General features: G+C 48.4%; 1 protein-coding gene across 7 annotated transcripts in view; it reads right to left on the bottom strand.

The window, feature by feature from the left end:
- GRAMD1A (GRAM domain containing 1A) overlaps positions 1-18,123 on the bottom strand; it is a 105,192-nt gene that overhangs the window by 40,242 nt on the left and 46,827 nt on the right. For 5 of the 7 annotated variants that reach the window (XM_077336962.1, XM_077336965.1, XM_077336967.1 and 2 more), the window contains 4 exons: positions 17,606-17,709; positions 17,396-17,491; positions 7,916-7,999; positions 7,529-7,644 (listed from right to left, as the gene is read on the bottom strand). In XM_077336962.1, the coding sequence (XP_077193077.1) occupies positions 7,529-7,644; positions 7,916-7,999; positions 17,396-17,491; positions 17,606-17,709 (400 nt within the window). The remainder of the gene's footprint in view (positions 1-7,528; positions 7,645-7,915; positions 8,000-17,395; positions 17,492-17,605; positions 17,710-18,123) is intronic. The other 2 variants (XM_077336963.1, XM_077336966.1) reach the window with 1 other exon arrangement.

The following is an 18,123-nucleotide window of genomic DNA, read 5'->3' as shown; positions in this document are numbered from 1 at the left end:
TTGCTTTCCCGCCAGTGCCCCTGACTTCCTGCCACCCGCTGGGGGGTGCTGCTTTGGAGAGCACCAAAGGTGAGCTGGTGGCATAGTGGCAGGGCAGCCCCCAAAGCAGCAGCCACGGAGGAGGGCAAGGAGGAGCCGCGGCCCAGTACCGACTGATCCACGGACTGGTACCGGTCCCCGGACCGGGGGTTGGGGACCACTAGTCTAGAGGTTAAAGTGTTAGACTAGTATCATGAAGACCCAGGTCTGCCATGGAAGTTTGCTGGTGATCTCAGGCCAGAAGTACCCTTTCAGCCACATCGACCTCCCAAGGTAGCTCCCAAGGTTATTGTCAGGATACAATGGAGGATAGGAATGCTATACACTAGAGAGAAAGGTCAGGTATAAATTAAGAAACAAAGTGTTATTGTACTGCTGGCCTGCCTGAGGGGGTCAGGAAAGCTCCCGTGATACTGTCATACTGCAAACTACGCAAAACATACATGTTGGAGGAGACATATATATGAAGTAATAGATTTAAATAAGATGGTCCAGGAAGATACCTTATTAAAAGGACAGTGAATTATATTATTAAGTGAACAATGGACTGTACTACTGAATATTATCTGTCTACTGTATGTATTGAGCCTCTTGTGGTGCTGAGCCTCTTGTGGCGCAGAGTGGTAAGGCAGCCGCCTGAAAGCTTTGCCCATGAGGCTGGGAGTTCGATCCCAGCAGCCGGCTCAAGGTCGACTCAGCCTTCCATCCTTCCGAGGTCGGTAAAATGAGTACCCAGCTTGCTTGCTGGGGGGTAAACGGTAATGACTGGGGAAGGCACTGGCAAACCACCCCGTATTGAGTCTGCCATGAAAACGCTAGAGGGCCCCCAAGGGTCAGACATCACTCGGTGCTTGCACAGGGGATACCTTTACCTTTACTGTATGTATCTTCCGGCATCCATCGCAGCAGTTTCTACTTGTGTGATACCATTACTGAATTGCTTAACATAACAGCTCCAATATTTATGCTCTGCTTCGGAATTATGTCTCTGTGTTAGCTATCCTTTCTCTGTCTCTATTAAAAGCAAAGATTTTTGGGGTGAGTAGGTCCATTGAATTGATAGATTCAATATAGTTATTTGATGTTGAAGAGACAAAAGGGTACTATGAGTATATTGAAGCATTAGATCTGGTGTTCATTTATCTCAGAGGTGTGTTTTTAATCTCATGTTTAATAGAAACAACACTAAAACTTTATTACAGATATTGTAAATATTCATAACTTAAGGGAGATCAGTCACTCTCTTGATCTTCTTCACCTTCACCTTGACTTTCACCTTCACCTTCATCATCCCCCACTCCATGTTAGGTAATGAAGTACATAAGTAAATCCACGCACGAGGATGAGGCAGAAGAATGCCAAGATGGTACATGGGACTGTACTATTTCAAACTGCAGGGGAAGGTTCAGGAGCCCCATGTATTGCAGCTCTCTCCCTTATCTTCAAAACTCCCTGCATTCAGAAAAACAGCCCAACCATAGAACCGTTCTCCTTGTTGGCCAAATTTTCTACTTGCACGGAGGTCTCCCAGCAAAGAAACATTCAAACCTGGAACCCACCATTTGCAGTTTGAAGTGGCACAGTCTATTCCTCCACCTCAGGGTTCTACCTCATTGTCACCTCATTCTTTCATGTCTCATCCCCACAGCATCCTGGAGTGGATACAAGCCTCAGTGAATGACGCAGAAGTCAGGAGCATTCTCATTAGATAAGAGCCCACAGGGAAGGGCAATATAAACATTTTAATATTAACAAATCTATAAATAATGAATGACTGCTCTTTCTACAGATGGAAACATGACTGCAGATTTTCAGTCAAACCCAATCAAAACACTTTATGTCATAGCTGTGTTTTTAATCACGTTTAATAGAAGCATCACAAAAACTTTATTACAGATTATTGTAAATATTCATAATGAGAGAGATCAGTCACTCTGATGGTGGTTCAGGAGCAGGTCCTGGTGCTGCTGGGGGTGGTGGTTCAAAAGCGGGAGGTGGTGGTGGTGGTGGAGGAGGAGGAGGAAGAGGAGCAGGAGGAGGAGCAAGTTCTGCTGAGGATGGAGGTGGAGTAACAAGGGGAATCAGTTGTTCCAGCATTGGTTCAGATACTATTTTCTGGGCTCTCGTAATACTGGGCTCTCGTAATGGTGGTGTTCCCATGCTCCAAGTTGTCATATCCACTATTTCAAAGGATTCTTCACTATGCACTTTGAACAGTGTGTTATTCTGTAGGTCATCGGGATTGGAAAAAATATATTTGAGCCAAAAAGGCGTATCCCTCAATGGAGAGGGTGTTCTGGGAATCTCTTCATCTGGCAGCGTTTTCTTTTCTTTGCCCAGAAAGCTTTTCTCCTTGGCTGTAGAACGCTGAGACCAGGCAACAATTAAGCAGAGAACAACAATAATAATCAGAATGCCAATGGTCACTGAAAAAGCCAAGCGCAGCTTGTTGCCATATCCATTGGCTGGAATTCCCTCATTTGTTAACCTTCCTGAAGGCTTCTCCCGTTTTGGTGTGCTTCCTGTGGTCGTATCAGCCGCATCCAAGGAGGGGAAAAAATTCCATAGGGAGGAGGTTTCCTTGACGTGTTTGCTGAAGAGTTTGATGAGGTCTGTTTTAGTGATGAGCTTTGCACAAGCCGTCCGGAGTGTGGGAGACGTGCAATCAATTTTCAGGATGCGGATCATGCGAGAGATCAGTTTCCTGACTGGGGTATTTGGGAGGAGGTCAGTCAACTTCTTGTTTACCTGATTTACCAAGGCTTCACCCTCACCCTGAATGATGGAATCTTGATGCGGCAAGAAGCCCGAAGGGGGAGAAGCAGAAGTCTCCTGAGGGGAGGGCTCATTCAATGAGAGTTTTCCGTCACCTGCCGAGATTTCTCCTGCAACGTGTGGAGTTCCCTGCAGGAGGGTTTTCATCAGCTCTTCTTTCGTGGATATCTGTGACCCAAGTACCTTGTTTAGCAGTAGCACAGAGTCTTCTCCATTAGGGAGGTTAGTCAAGCCGTCACTGTCCACTTCCATGGAGCCTTTGGGCTCTAGAACTTTCGTCTGAGAGTCCCATAAGAGGCACCAGGAACATACAAACAAAGAGGTTAGCATAAGCCACGTCAACATGGTGTATGCCACCGAGCAGGTCTTTGCAGACTGCACAGCAACCACTGTGGGCAAGCTTTATGCATGTCTTTAGACGGTTGTGACATCATTCAGCAGGATACTCCGCATTATAGCCTAACCATCCCTATGGCAACGATGAAGGCTTTGCTTGAAAGGCAAGGACTGATGGGCATGAGACACTGAAAGCAGCTCGGTATTGGCTGAAGGTTGCAGAATCATAGAATCATGGCGCTGAAAAGGTTCTCCAGGGTCACCTAGTCCAATCCCCTGCACAGACAGAGCTACCTTGGCTCCCACAGGAATCCCAATTCCATGCCCAGATGACACATCTTTTCAAATGTTTTAAATTTACTATCACAATAGTACAATACTAACGTTGTTCAATACTAGCTAACACAGCAACGCAAAGCAGAGTTACACCCTCTTAAGTCCTTTCAGCCTCATTCAGAATAATGCTGTCCTGTAAGTCCCTCTAGCCTCAGCCATGCTGATTATCTGCCTGGACAGGATACGCTGATCTGGCAGTGTGGTCTAGAGCAGTGGTCCTCAACCTTTTTATCACCGGGGACCAGTCAACGCTAAACAATTTTACTGAGGCCCGGGGGGGGGGGGTAGTCTTTTGCCCAGGGACGTCACCGCCACCTGAGCCCCTGCTCCACTTGCTTTCCCGCCAGTGCCCCTGACTTCCTGCCACCCGCTGGGGGGTGCTGCTTTGGAGAGCACCAAAGGTGAGCTGGTGGCATAGTGGCAGGGCAGCCCCCAAAGCAGCAGCCACGGAGGAGGGCAAGGAGGAGCCGCGGCCCAGTACCGACTGATCCACGGACTGGTACCGGTCCCCGGACCGGGGGTTGGGGACCACTAGTCTAGAGGTTAAAGTGTTAGACTAGTATCATGAAGACCCAGGTCTGCCATGGAAGTTTGCTGGTGATCTCAGGCCAGAAGTACCCTTTCAGCCACATCGACCTCCCAAGGTAGCTCCCAAGGTTATTGTCAGGATACAATGGAGGATAGGAATGCTATACACTAGAGAGAAAGGTCAGGTATAAATTAAGAAACAAAGTGTTATTGTACTGCTGGCCTGCCTGAGGGGGTCAGGAAAGCTCCCGTGATACTGTCATACTGCAAACTACGCAAAACATACATGTTGGAGGAGACATATATATGAAGTAATAGATTTAAATAAGATGGTCCAGGAAGATACCTTATTAAAAGGACAGTGAATTATATTATTAAGTGAACAATGGACTGTACTACTGAATATTATCTGTCTACTGTATGTATTGAGCCTCTTGTGGTGCTGAGCCTCTTGTGGCGCAGAGTGGTAAGGCAGCCGCCTGAAAGCTTTGCCCATGAGGCTGGGAGTTCGATCCCAGCAGCCGGCTCAAGGTCGACTCAGCCTTCCATCCTTCCGAGGTCGGTAAAATGAGTACCCAGCTTGCTTGCTGGGGGGTAAACGGTAATGACTGGGGAAGGCACTGGCAAACCACCCCGTATTGAGTCTGCCATGAAAACGCTAGAGGGCCCCCAAGGGTCAGACATCACTCGGTGCTTGCACAGGGGATACCTTTACCTTTACTGTATGTATCTTCCGGCATCCATCGCAGCAGTTTCTACTTGTGTGATACCATTACTGAATTGCTTAACATAACAGCTCCAATATTTATGCTCTGCTTCGGAATTATGTCTCTGTGTTAGCTATCCTTTCTCTGTCTCTATTAAAAGCAAAGATTTTTGGGGTGAGTAGGTCCATTGAATTGATAGATTCAATATAGTTATTTGATGTTGAAGAGACAAAAGGGTACTATGAGTATATTGAAGCATTAGATCTGGTGTTCATTTATCTCAGAGGTGTGTTTTTAATCTCATGTTTAATAGAAACAACACTAAAACTTTATTACAGATATTGTAAATATTCATAACTTAAGGGAGATCAGTCACTCTCTTGATCTTCTTCACCTTCACCTTGACTTTCACCTTCACCTTCATCATCCCCCACTCCATGTTAGGTAATGAAGTACATAAGTAAATCCACGCACGAGGATGAGGCAGAAGAATGCCAAGATGGTACATGGGACTGTACTATTTCAAACTGCAGGGGAAGGTTCAGGAGCCCCATGTATTGCAGCTCTCTCCCTTATCTTCAAAACTCCCTGCATTCAGAAAAACAGCCCAACCATAGAACCGTTCTCCTTGTTGGCCAAATTTTCTACTTGCACGGAGGTCTCCCAGCAAAGAAACATTCAAACCTGGAACCCACCATTTGCAGTTTGAAGTGGCACAGTCCATTCCTCCACCTCAGGGTTCTACCTCATTGTCACCTCATTCTTTCATGTCTCATCCCCACAGCATCCTGGAGTGGATACAAGCCTCAGTGAATGACGCAGAAGTCAGGAGCATTCTTATTAGATAAGAGCCCACAGGGAAGGGCAATATAAACATTTTAATATTAACAAATCTATAAATAATGAATGACTGCTCTTTCTACAGATGGAAACATGACTGCAGATTTTCAGTCAAACCCAATCAAAACACTTTATGTCATAGCTGTGTTTTTAATCACATGTTTAATAGAAGCATCACAAAAACTTTATTACAGATTATTGTAAATATTCATAATGAGAGAGATCAGTCACTCTGATGGTGGTTCAGGAGCAGGTCCTGGTGCTGCTGGGGGTGGTGGTTCAAAAGCGGGAGGTGGTGGTGGTGGAGGAGGAGGAGGAAGAGGAGCAGGAGGAGGAGCAAGTTCTGCTGAGGATGGAGGTGGAGTAACAAGGGGAATCAGTTGTTCCAGCATTGGTTCAGATACTATTTTCTGGGCTCTCGTAATACTGGGCTCTCGTAATGGTGGTGTTCCCATGCTCCAAGTTGTCATATCCACTATTTCAAAGGATTCTTCACTATGCACTTTGAACAGTGTGTTATTCTGTAGGTCATCGGGATTGGAAAAAATATATTTGAGCCAAAAAGGCGTATCCCTCAATGGAGAGGGTGTTCTGGGAATCTCTTCATCTGGCAGCGTTTTCTTTTCTTTGCCCAGAAAGCTTTTCTCCTTGGCTGTACAACGCTGAGACCAGACAACAATTAAGCAGAGAACAACAATAATAATCAGAATGCCGATGGTCACTGAAAAAGCCAAGAACAGCTTGTTGCCATATCCATTGGCTGGAATTCCCTCATTTGTTAACCTTCCTGAAGGCTTCTCCCGTTTTGGTGTGCTTCCTGTGGTCGTATCAGCCGCATCCAAGGAGGGAAGAAAATTCCATAGGGAGGAGGTTTCCTTGACGTTTTTGCTAAAGAGTTTGATGAGGTCTGTTTTAGTGAGGAGTTTTGTACAAGCCGTCCGGAGTGTGGGAGACGTGCAATCAATTTTCAGGATGCGGATCATGCGAGAGATCAGTTTCCTGACTGGGGTATTTGGGAGGAGGTCAGTCAACTTCTTGTTTACCTGATTTACCAAGGCTTCACCCTCACCCTGAATGATGGAATCTTGATGCGGCAAGAAGCCCGAAGGGGGAGAAGCAGAAGTCTCCTGAGGGGAGGGCTCATTCAATGAGAGTTTTCCGTCACCTGCCGAGATTTCTCCTGCAACGTGTGGAGTTCCCTGCAGGAGGGTTTTCAGCAGCTCTTCTTTCGTGGATATCTGTGACCCAAGTACCTTGTTTAGCAGTAGCACAGAGTCTTCTCCATTAGGGAGGTTAGTCAAGCCGTCACTGTCCACTTCCATGGAGCCTTTGGGCTCTAGAACTTTCGTCTGAGAGTCCCATAAGAGGCACCAGGAACATACAAACAAAGAGGTTAGCATAAGCCACGTCAACATGGTGTATGCCACCGAGCAGGTCTTTGCAGACTGCACAGCAACCACTGTGGGCAAGCTTTATGCATGTCTTTAGACGGTTGTGACATCATTCAGCAGGATACTCCGCATTATAGCCTAACCATCCCTATGGCAACGATGAAGGCTTTGCTTGAAAGGCAAGGACTGATGGGCTTGAGACACTGAAAGCAGCTCGGTATTGGCTGAAGGTGGCAGAATCATAGAATCATGGCGCTGAAAAGGTTCTCCAGGGTCACCTAGTCCAATCCCCTGCACAGACAGAGCTACCTTGGCTCCCACAGGAATCCCAATTCCATGCCCAGATGACACATCTTTTCAAATGTTTTAAATTTACTATCACAATAGTACAATACTAACGTTGTTCAATACTAGCTAACACAGCAACGCAAAGCAGAGTTACACCCTCTTAAGTCCTTTCAGCCTCATTCAGAATAATGCTGTCCTGTAAGTCCCTCTAGCCTCAGCCATGCTGATTATCTGCCCCTGAGTCAAGTCTAGTCGATTCCGGTATCCGCAGGGCACAAGGGAACTTACCCCAAGCCGTTAATTTCATCAATGGGGGAGACATAATCATCGTCTTCGCTGGTGAGGCCGAGCTCAGAGCCGTAGCACTGGTGGACAATGTGCCAGAGCTCCCGAGGCGACAGTGTCTGGGGACAGGAGAGATACCGCAAGGGGTGACCATCACGAAAGCTATCCAAAGCCCATGCGCTCATCTGGACACACAGCATTCAACTCTGATTCCTCTTGTCAGAGTCTCTGTTGGGGTGAGCAGCACACATCTAGCGCAAGTCTGGAGTCCTAATGAAAATTCCTGACATACAGCCGGGCCGGAGACCCCTGCAAGAGGCGCGCCCTGCCCTGCCCTGCCCCGCCCTAGGTGACTCAGGTCTCCTAGGTCCCCGGTGCATCAGCCCTTACCTTTTCAAGAAGCGCGTTCTGCCAGAGGCGGAAAATCAGCATGAAGGAGCGATCGCGGGCACCGAACGACGTGAAGAAATGCTGCTGAGAGGAAGTGAAAAGGGAGAGCTTGAGACTCGTCCGCCCCAGGTAATAAAGACGGCCATGATGAGCGTTGAAGGTTCTACCTGCAGGTTGTGTTTGTTCAGGAAACAGACCTCAGAAGGATACTGGCCGCAAAATGCAACTTCTCAAGAATCCTGGAAAGCTGTTCTATACAATTGACACTTTTTCCTCGGCTCGTACACTAATGACGGACAGTCTGTCCTCGGCTCCTATGAATCATAGCAAGGATATTTGAATGTGATTCTTGCTTGTGTTTATTAAGAGCCTCTTGTAGCGCAGAGTGGTATGGCAGCAGACATGCAGTCTGAAGCTCTGACCATGAGGCTGGGAGTTCAATCCCAGCAGCCGGCTCAAGGTTGACTCAGCCTTCCATCCTTCCGAGGTCGGTAAAATGAGTATCCAGCTTGCTGGGGGGTAAACGGTAATGATTGGGGAAGGCACTGGCAAAGCACCCCGTATTCAGTCTGCCATGAAAACGCTAGAGGGCGTCACCCGAAGGGTCAGACATGACCCGATGCTTGCACAGGGGATACCTTTACCTTAGCTTGTTTTTTCTCCCCAATGGGGACACAAAGAAGGTTTCACTACTATAATAATATTGAATATTTTTTCGTTATGTATTTCATTATCCCCTCCTCCATGTCATCCTCATGCCCCCAAATTCACACAACACCTTTCTAGCCACCCTGCAAGACCGCACGATCTCCCCACCCCTTCCTCACTCTCTCCCTCCCAACAAGCACTGCCCGTTTCTCAGATTCAAAAGACACATTGTATTGGATTATCGCCATGTCCCATGATGTGGCCTCAACTGGAATGCCGTGTACAGTTCTGGTCACCGTATCTCAAAAAGAACACTGCAGAGCTGGAAAAAGTACAGAGGAGGGCAACCAAGAAGATTAGGGGGTAGCAGCACCTTCCCTACGAGGAAAGGCTGAAGAGACTAAGACTTTTTAGTTTAGAGAACAGGACACTAAGGCGGAACAGGAGTTGTTGCTGTTATTCATTCAGTCCTGTCCGACTCTTGGCCATCCCATGGCACAGCTGCTGCCATGATACACAATCCCACACTGCCTCCCTCACCCATGCAATGTTCTGGCTGGTGTAGAATAATAGAGCTGGAAGGGGCCTGCTGGGTCATCTAGCCCAACCCACCACACAATGCAGGACGCTCACAACCCTATCGCTCATCCACCGTCACCTGCCATCCCCTTGAACCTTCACAGAATCCAACCAACGCACCCTTTGTCGGTCTGGTTACTTTTTTCCACTGACCAGTCCTGGCATAATTGCTTTCTCCATTGAGTTGGACCGCATGATATGGACAAAGCAAGTGAGCTGGAGTTTGGTTTTATAAAATCACATTAAGGCGTAGAGACAGTTTACAAAGAAGGATTTCTCTCTCCTCCCCCAAATCACTAGAACTCATGGGTGTTCAATGAAGCTGATGGGCAGTAGGTTCGGGACAGGCAAAAGGAAGTACCACTTTACACAGCGATTGATTAAAATGTGGAATTCACTACCGGAGAATGTAGGAATGGCCACAGGAGTAAACAGCTTTCAAAAGGAGTGAGACAGATTCATGGAGAGCAAGTCTATTGGTGGCTACTAGCCATGGTGATTGAGTGAGATTGATTGAGAGTGATTGACAAACCTCCATGTTCAGAGGCACTAAGCCTCTGAATCCCAGAGCCAGGAAGCAGTATCAGGCGAAGGCCTTGGCCTCTCGGCCCTGTTGTTGGCCCTCCAGAGGAATGGGTTGGCCACTGTGTGAGACAGGATGCTGGCTACTGGTCTGGTCCAGCAAGACTCTTCTTTTGTTCTTTTCATTTATTTTACAAAGTTTGTACCCCACTTTGCTGCCTCCCTAAGGCCACCTGTCCAATAAGCCTCTGAAATTCTACCCGGGGCCATGAGTCTGCCTTGTCAGGGAACTTGCAACAGAACATGACATACACCGCATGGGCATTCTACTTGTCATGTGTCAGGGCCAGTCAGAGAGACAGGCACGATAGCAGCATTTTAAACAGATGAAACCAACATGCAGGTATTAATATGATGCCTATCTCCACAGCAGCATCCCAGGGCTTTGGATCAGGGGGCTGAACTCCGCTCCATTCAAAACTTTCATCCAAGTTGGGTTCTCCGTGGCTGACTTTTAGAGGGTGCAAGAGGCATCAGGAGCATCACTGACAGGATCCCCAAGCATTGCCTCTGTTTGCACCCTGATTTAGTTTCCGAGCCCTGCTGTAGCAATGGTCTAGACCAGGGGTAGTCAAACTGCGGCCCTCCAGATGTCCATGGACTACAATTCCCAGAAGCCCCTGCCAGCATTTGCTGGCAGGGGCTTCTGGGAATTGTAGTCCATGGACATCTGGAGGGCCGCAGTTTGACTACCCCTGGTCTAGAATCATAGAGTTGGAAGGGACCTCCTGGGTCATCTATTCCAAACCTCTGCACTATGCAAGACAATCCCAACCCTATCGCTCCTCCACTGTCACCTGCCACCCCCTTGAACCTTCACAGAATCAGGATTCAGATAATCACAGCATCCCACTCTTTTCCAATGGACGACTGCTCATAAAGGTGAGAACCCTGATGTTCCTGCGTCGGAAGGTAGGGGTAGCCACCATGTATTATCTGCCCTCAGCCACTTCCACAGGATTCAGCAAGGGGATCAACCGTTCTTAAGGAGCAGCTCCTTTGTGCTAAGCGATAATGAGACATGAGACATGCCCCATGCAGCCCCCCTTCTGAACTGTCCTATGATCCTTTTCTCCCTTGCTTCCTGTCATTGCCTTTCTGGGGTGAGCTGTGTGGAGCAGAGTCCCTGAAGGGAGGCAGCCCGTCGAGATATTATTATTATTATACTAGCTTTAAAGCCCATTGTATGTTTAAATACAATGGGCGCTAGCATCCACGTTCCCCACCACCACCCACCAGCCCACCCCCCAGCCCTGAAAAGGAGTGTCACAGCCTCTCCAAGCCCAGGGAACTCCCTTCTTCCTCCCTCCCCAGGCCCACCTACCTCCTCTCCCGGCAGCGGTCAGGGACAGACTCGCATCGATTATGCTGCCGCTCGCTGGGTTCATTGAGGGCTGATACAGCCTCTGTTTCTGGTCCACGGGCCAATCAGGATGCGCACAGCTTTGCTGTGCGTGACCTGATTGGCCCGTGGACCGGAAACAGAGGCCAGACCAACTCCGCCCAGGACACCTCTGCTCAAATATTATAAGAGCAGCTAAGATTTTTTTTTAATGTATTACCTGCCACTTCCAAACCAGCTCATGGCGGTTACGGACATCCAATAAAATCCCAGAAAAAAACCCATGAAAAATAGACAAGTACAATAAAACCCAACAACATGGCAGTAAAAAATCCAGACCACCCCCCCCCGACCCCCTTACCTCCATCTATGGAGGGATGGAAAGAGGGTCACATCGTCAGACTCACTGCTAGCTGACCAAGGGGGGGGGGGCTACACCCTCTGGAGAGATGCAGCTGAAGCCTGCAGAGGGGCTTAACACTGACACACAGGGCAGAGGGGGTGGAGTTGGCCAGAAGGAGAAGTACCAGGCAAGGTTCCTACGTCTATTCAGTTCCAAACTACGAACTTGTTCGGCACAGAGAGCCAATTAGCAGAACACCCAGGCTGTTCCTCTCACCTTTCTGGGGCTTGGCATTCCAGAAGGCACCAAGGAACAAAGGAAGGTAAGAAACCGAGTACACACAAGTGATTGGGACTTGATCTGCCAATAAACCTGTCCTAACTACAGGGAATTAGCTCCTTCTTGTAAGCAGGGTCGCAATCCGGGGGAGGTGTTTCTCCCAGTTGCCCCAGTCTGGTCTGGAAGCAGTGCTAGTGGAGAAAACTAAACCAACCACAATACCTCTCCCCTAACACTAAATAAGAAACAGCACCATCACCACGCTGGAGCTAACTTCCAATGATGGAGAAAACCACCATCATGTTGACAACCTTCACAAAGACGGCAAAACCTTGATAAAGACTGCGGGCACAAGAAGAATCTTATAACGCCACATGGTCCTCAATATTAAAACGGTGCCATTCCCTCCCTAGAGGAGGTTTTGGGAGAGGACAAAAAGAACAAGAATTAGTTCCTCTCTCTAAGAAAGACAGAACTGACCTTAGGAATGAGAACCGGATCCAGCCTACGGACCCCACTTCATTTATAGACAATGCCTCAATCGCCAACAGTGCTCTAGCCATAATAAATTATTGTTGTTGTTGTATTGGTTAAAGGTATATATTAATTCATTCCATGTTTCCTCCCATGTTGTATGTAAACCGCCCTGAGCCATAAGGAAGGACAATATAGATGGATGGATGGATGGATGGATGGATGGATGGATGGATGGATGGATGGATGGATGGATGGATGGATGGATGGATGGATGGGACAGACAGACAGAACAAACTAGCTAGGATATCTGAAAAAGAGGTTAGAGCGAAACCAAACATCCAAAGCTCTAGCAAGTTGATATGGAGCATGAAATATTGCCCGGAACAACCTGCACAACGTGCCCCCCCCCAACCCTGAAGAGAAGCATCCATGGTGAGAGTGCCATTCAGCAAAAGGCACCAAGGTGGAGTGCTGAAGAATCAGGATCGACTGTCTACGGTTTTGAAGCTGAGCCATAATTGCCGACCTCAGGGACTTAACCCAATCCTTCTGGGGAGAAGCCTTCCTCAAAACCGAGCTGAAAACTGTTCCAATGAAGGGAGCCACTTGAGACGGGGCCAGAAATTTACTCTGAGACCCAGGGAAGTAAAAGAAGCCAAAAATGGCTCCCATCTGGTCCTCCACCACCTGAGGGGAGGGACCAACTAGTAACCAGTCATCTCAGTACAGGAAAATCATGATTCCCCTGGAACAAAGGAACACTAGCACTACTGCCATACATTTTGTGAATATTCTAGGAGTGGCAGCCAACCCGAATGGGAGGACTGCATACTGAAAAATTCGGGAGTCCCGGTGAAAGCTTAAAAACGTCCTATCGTCTGGATGTATGGCGATATGGAAGTAAGTGTCCTTTAGGTCTAGGATCGCAAACCACTGACCCTTTGAGACAGATTCCATGACGGAAGGCAGAGATACCACATGGAACTCTGAAACCAGTAAGTATTTAGTAAAACACTTTGGGCCACTTCGCACGCCATAAATTTAGCACCAAACTCAACCCCCTGAAGACGTTATATTCCAGGTGCTCCACATGATATAGCCGACCTCTTGTGTCTGGCCAGCAAACTACTTGCAATATCCGCCATTTTAAAGCGCAAGTTGGTGCATCCCAAAAAGTGGATTCACCAACCTAAAAAGTGCTTTCCCCTAACAGAAAACCAACAGACTACACACAAAAGAAATGTATGGAGGCAAAGAAGCACTATATCTGCCTCCAATGTCCCGCCCTCACACCCGCCTCCCTCTCCCTTCTTCCGTGGACAGGATTTTTTGTTTAAAGGCGAACCACCTGGAGCAACGAATAGGCGTACAAGTGCGCAGGCAAAGCCAAAAATATTTTTTTCCAAAAGTTAAAACACAAAGCATGCCTCCCTAAAGTACCCCCCCCCAAAAAAAAATCAAGAACAAGGTTAATTTTTAAAAGACAAGACTTGGGATTCCATAAGGGGTGGACTTCAAAAAGCACTATACATCTATGATTAGATGCATAGGCATTTAAACGGAGAACTATTAATTTAAAAAACATTGGTGGGCACAGCAGGATCTTTAAAACATGGAGAAAGGGGATTGGCTGCCTGGTTTTATTGACAGGCGGAAGAGACTTGTGTATAAACCGCGTTGCTCTCTTTCGCTATTTCCAGCAGCACTTGTGGTGGGTGGGAAGCACAAAAAGGCGTCTGACTATAGCAAGACAACAAGAAGGTGAGGAATGGCCGAAAGGCATGATAATATTTAGCGCTATGCCATTCAGCTGGTGAAACGCTATCTTTAGCGATGTGCAGAAATGCCCTTTAAATCTAAAATAGATCTAGAACCCCCATCCCATTTCTGGACCAAAAAGAAGTGGGAGAAAAAGCCTGGGACAGCGAGACCAGCCTGGACCTCCTTGATCGCTCCCTTTCCCAGGAGTTCCGCGAGCTTGGAGCCTGATGTCTGGAGCCTTGGAGCCCATATGGAGCTGCAGCCTGCCAAAAAAATCTAAATAACCATTCTGAACAATAGACAGGACCTAGGAGTTCTCAGTAATTTCAGGTATGGGGAAAACAGGAACAAACAGTCCTGAAACAAAAAAACTGGCGAAAAAGGAACTGAAGGTTGAGGGTGTTCCACCCTTGGAACACATGATGTGTCCGGCAGGAAATCAGGCTCATGCGCTGTTTGATGATGCAAGCACCCCCTAGCCGGCCATTGTGCAATCCCAATGTGGGGACACGGCACAAGACGGATAATGAACTACCTGTTTTAACAAAGGTGCTGCAAATGTGCAGAAGGAATTCATCCTCTTCAAATCTCAGAGAGGAAGCCCTCATAGGAACCTGGAAGGATGCACCCATCCAGGACATCTTGCCACAGAGACAATGAAGTAGAAAGTGGCTTAGTCATTCTTTTGGAAATGATGTTCTGGCAAAGACTCAACATTTTGAAAAGGATGAGCGTGGGAGCGAACCCCACAAAGCACATCCTGACCAGATAGCAATGTGCCAAGCAAGTTGCCAGGAATGTTGTGTCCGACTGCTGTTGTACTGCCGATCTGATCTGGATCTGCCTCTCTGGCAGCACAGAGACCTTGTCTGCTGCTAAGTCTGTTAACACTCCTAAGTGTAGTCTTCACAGGGTTTTTTACTCACTCCCAGTCTGAATAAATCGCTGATTTTGGGCGCTTTGAATTTTCCCTCTGAAACAAGAATGACTGAAGCGGATATAACCCTTAATATTTGAAAAACTGGCATCAGAAAGTGTGCAGATTTATGCTTTTTACAAATTAACTTTCAGCTCCGTGCCTCTAGCAAAGCAGTCTTCCCTGATTGGTCAGGGCGTCAGTTCAAAGACTTCCTACTTCCCAGTTGCAAGGCTCCCTCCCTGTCTTAAAGTGATTGTGCTCTAGAAGCCCTAACTTCTCTCAGCAGAGATTTGCATTTTGGATTCCTCTTCCTGCTATTTCCAATCCTCCCTTCAAGAAAACAAAGAGACTCCTGCTGTGCTTGGCTCCCCTCCCCACTCTGAGCTTTCTCAATCAAGTGCAGAACACTTTGTTTCAATTGGGGGGGAGGTGGGGATAGAGAAAGACCTGAGAGCCAGTTTGGTGTAGTGGTTAGGAGTGCGGACTTCTAATCTGGCATGCCAGGTTCAATTCTGCACTCCCCCACATGCAGCCAGCTGGGTGACCTTGGGCTCGCCACGGCACTGACCAGGCAGTGATATCAGCGCTCTCTCAGCCTGACCCACCCCACAGGGTGTCTGTTGTGGAGAGAGGAATGGGAAGGTGACTGAATCCTGAGGTCGTACGGCTCCTTCACTTCACAATATTTGCAAACCCTGGAATACAAAGGTCCACCAGCAATTGGCTGGAGGTCTCCCAGTGGACCCACCAAGCCATCCCTGAGCTAGAAAAAAGCCATTCCCAATTCTCCCTGCCTTCCAACTGGTGCTGTCTGCAGTCCCCTGAACTGCACCTTGCTGGTAACTAACTCTCTTTCATCTGCCCATCTGTGCATCACCTTGATCCTTTCTGGGAACAAGAAGATCCAAGCTCTTCGGCTAAGGCTCCACGTGCCGCGTAAACCGAAGGGGCCCTTCGGCAAATCTCTTCTGAAACTGAGTCTTGGAAACACGTTCAGAGCTTGCACCAGTTGCCAGCTTACTGCTAGAAAACTCAGAAGTCATGCCAGATATCTGAGTGTAGGGGGAGTGGGGAGAGACAACCAGTAAATTTGGGTTCTAGGGGAGTCCAGGTTTTGGAGAAATGAGCTTGGCCTCTCACAGAGAACGGGGCCGGTATCAGTCCCTTTCAAAGCATGGAAACAACACACTGACGGACAAGCTGGTGAGAACAGCCTATGAAACGGGTATTTCATCTGGATCGTTACATGGAGAGGCAAACTGAAAAGTCACCACTGCAGCTTCAGGGACGGTGTCACCCAGCTAACCCTGTGTGGCCTTCCGGCTCTTGCTCTCACGGACCCACCTGTGAGAGAATCACAACCCACTTTGGGTGCCTCCCCACTGTTGCACATCCCAATGTTGCACTGTTGCACACCCTACTGTTGCACACCCCACTGTTGCACCCCACTGTTGCACACCCCACAGTAGAGTGTAGCAGCCGGATCAGCCTTTTTCAACCTTTAGACCAGGGGTAGTCAACCTGTGGTTCTCCAAATGTCCATGGACTACAATTCCCATGAGCCCCTGCCAGCAAACGCTTTAGACCACAGAGGTACTGCTAAAATATTTTTCAGGCTTCAAGGTACCGGGAGTGAGGTTGGCTGGCCAGGCCTCCCTGCCACAACCTGAAGAAGTGAGAGGAGCCTCAGGCGGCAAAGGTTAAAATGGCTGGGGCTCCTCCCCTCCCTCTGCAGGCCAATCATTGGCCACTTGGGGAGAAGGCAGGACAACCAGTTCAAATACGTCAATTTTAAAACCCCTTTTTCTTTCCTCTTTACTCAGAGCCAGAAGCGGCGGGCACAGGGTGAGAGGGCTCTCCCCAGCCACCCTTTTGAAAACCCCCACGCTGAGGGACCACTGAGGGTACCACGGTTGGGACGCCCTGGGCCAGCGTCTCGACCTGGGCTCAAATTCCCAGTCTGCCACGGAACCTCACTACGTGCCCCCTGTCAGCCTCGCCTGAGGTGGTGAGGAGAAAATGAATTGTGGTGAGGAGAAAATGAGGAGGGAGAAACAACTCTGTAAATGGCTGTGGGTCTCCACTTGTGAGAGAAGCAGGGTAAGGTAAAGGTAAAGGTATCCCCTGTGCAAGCACCGAGTCATATCTGACCCTTGGGGTGACGCCCTCCAGCGTTTTCATGGCAGACTCAATACGGGGTGGTTTGCCAGTGCCTTCCCCAGTCATTACCGTTTACCCCCCAGCAAGCAAGCTGGGTACTCATTTTACCGACCTCGGAAGGATGGAAGGCTGAGTCAACCTTGAGCCGGCTGCTGGGATCGAACTCCCAGCCTCATGGGCAAAGCTTTCAGACAGCTGCCTTACCACTCTGCGCCACAAGAGGCTCTTTGAGAAGCAGGGTACAAATATCTAAATAACTCAGCAATATGTAACTAGGCATATGGGTGAGCTCTCATAATAAAGCCCTGAGACTGGCCCTTTCCACACTCTCCTAACTCAAAAGCATCCTTGGCGTAAAAACCACAGTAGGCTCAAAGGGAACTGCCCTACCTTGTCATTCTCTGTGCAAATCTGGATGGCATTGGGGATCAGCTTTGCCGTCTTCTCCTTCTTGATGTATTTCACGTCCTTCAGCTGGATGGAGATCTGTCGCAGAAGGGGGGAAGGAGATCAGCAACAGGCCTGGAGGGGAAGGGCTCTGGGGCTCACCTCTCTGACCTCTGCCCCAGGGTCATGGTGTATATGGGGAGGGCAACTCACCGTGGTCTCCCATCGGAAGATGTTGCTGTAAAAACAGATCCAGTTCTCCGACAGGTAGAGCCGCCCCTGAAGCAAGATATCACGCTGCAGCGCGCAGGAGTAATCTGAGGAGAGAAGAAACGTCAGAGAGAGCGCGAGGAGCAGGACGAGGGAAAAACGGAGGGGGAGGGGATGAAGGCTGAAAACTGGGAGAGGGGGGCAGCCGCAAAGGGATTTGAACCCACTGCTGAAATTCCTGGGAGATCTACAACACTACTAGGCCCTGTCAAGTCAGTGACATATTTTCGGAAGGCCATAAGTAAAGGACACAGGTGCACAAGAAAAGCAGATTTCTACCACAGGCTTTAATGCACAGAATAGAAGTTTTAAAAAAAATGGTAGTCAAATGGGTCATGACTACAGCAGACTTCACTGAGTTAAAGAGCCCTTCCGTCCCTCAAGGTCCCCTGGGAACTGTAGTTTTGTGAAAGACAATGGCTGAGAGTAGGGCTTGACTCCTCCATGGAAAATTCCTAGCA

Source organism: Paroedura picta, chromosome 5 (assembly GCF_049243985.1).
Source record: "Paroedura picta isolate Pp20150507F chromosome 5, Ppicta_v3.0, whole genome shotgun sequence".
NCBI lineage: Eukaryota > Metazoa > Chordata > Lepidosauria > Squamata > Gekkonidae > Paroedura > Paroedura picta.
Note: the sequence above shows the minus strand (reverse complement) of the source record. Positions and strands in the feature narration are given on the sequence as shown.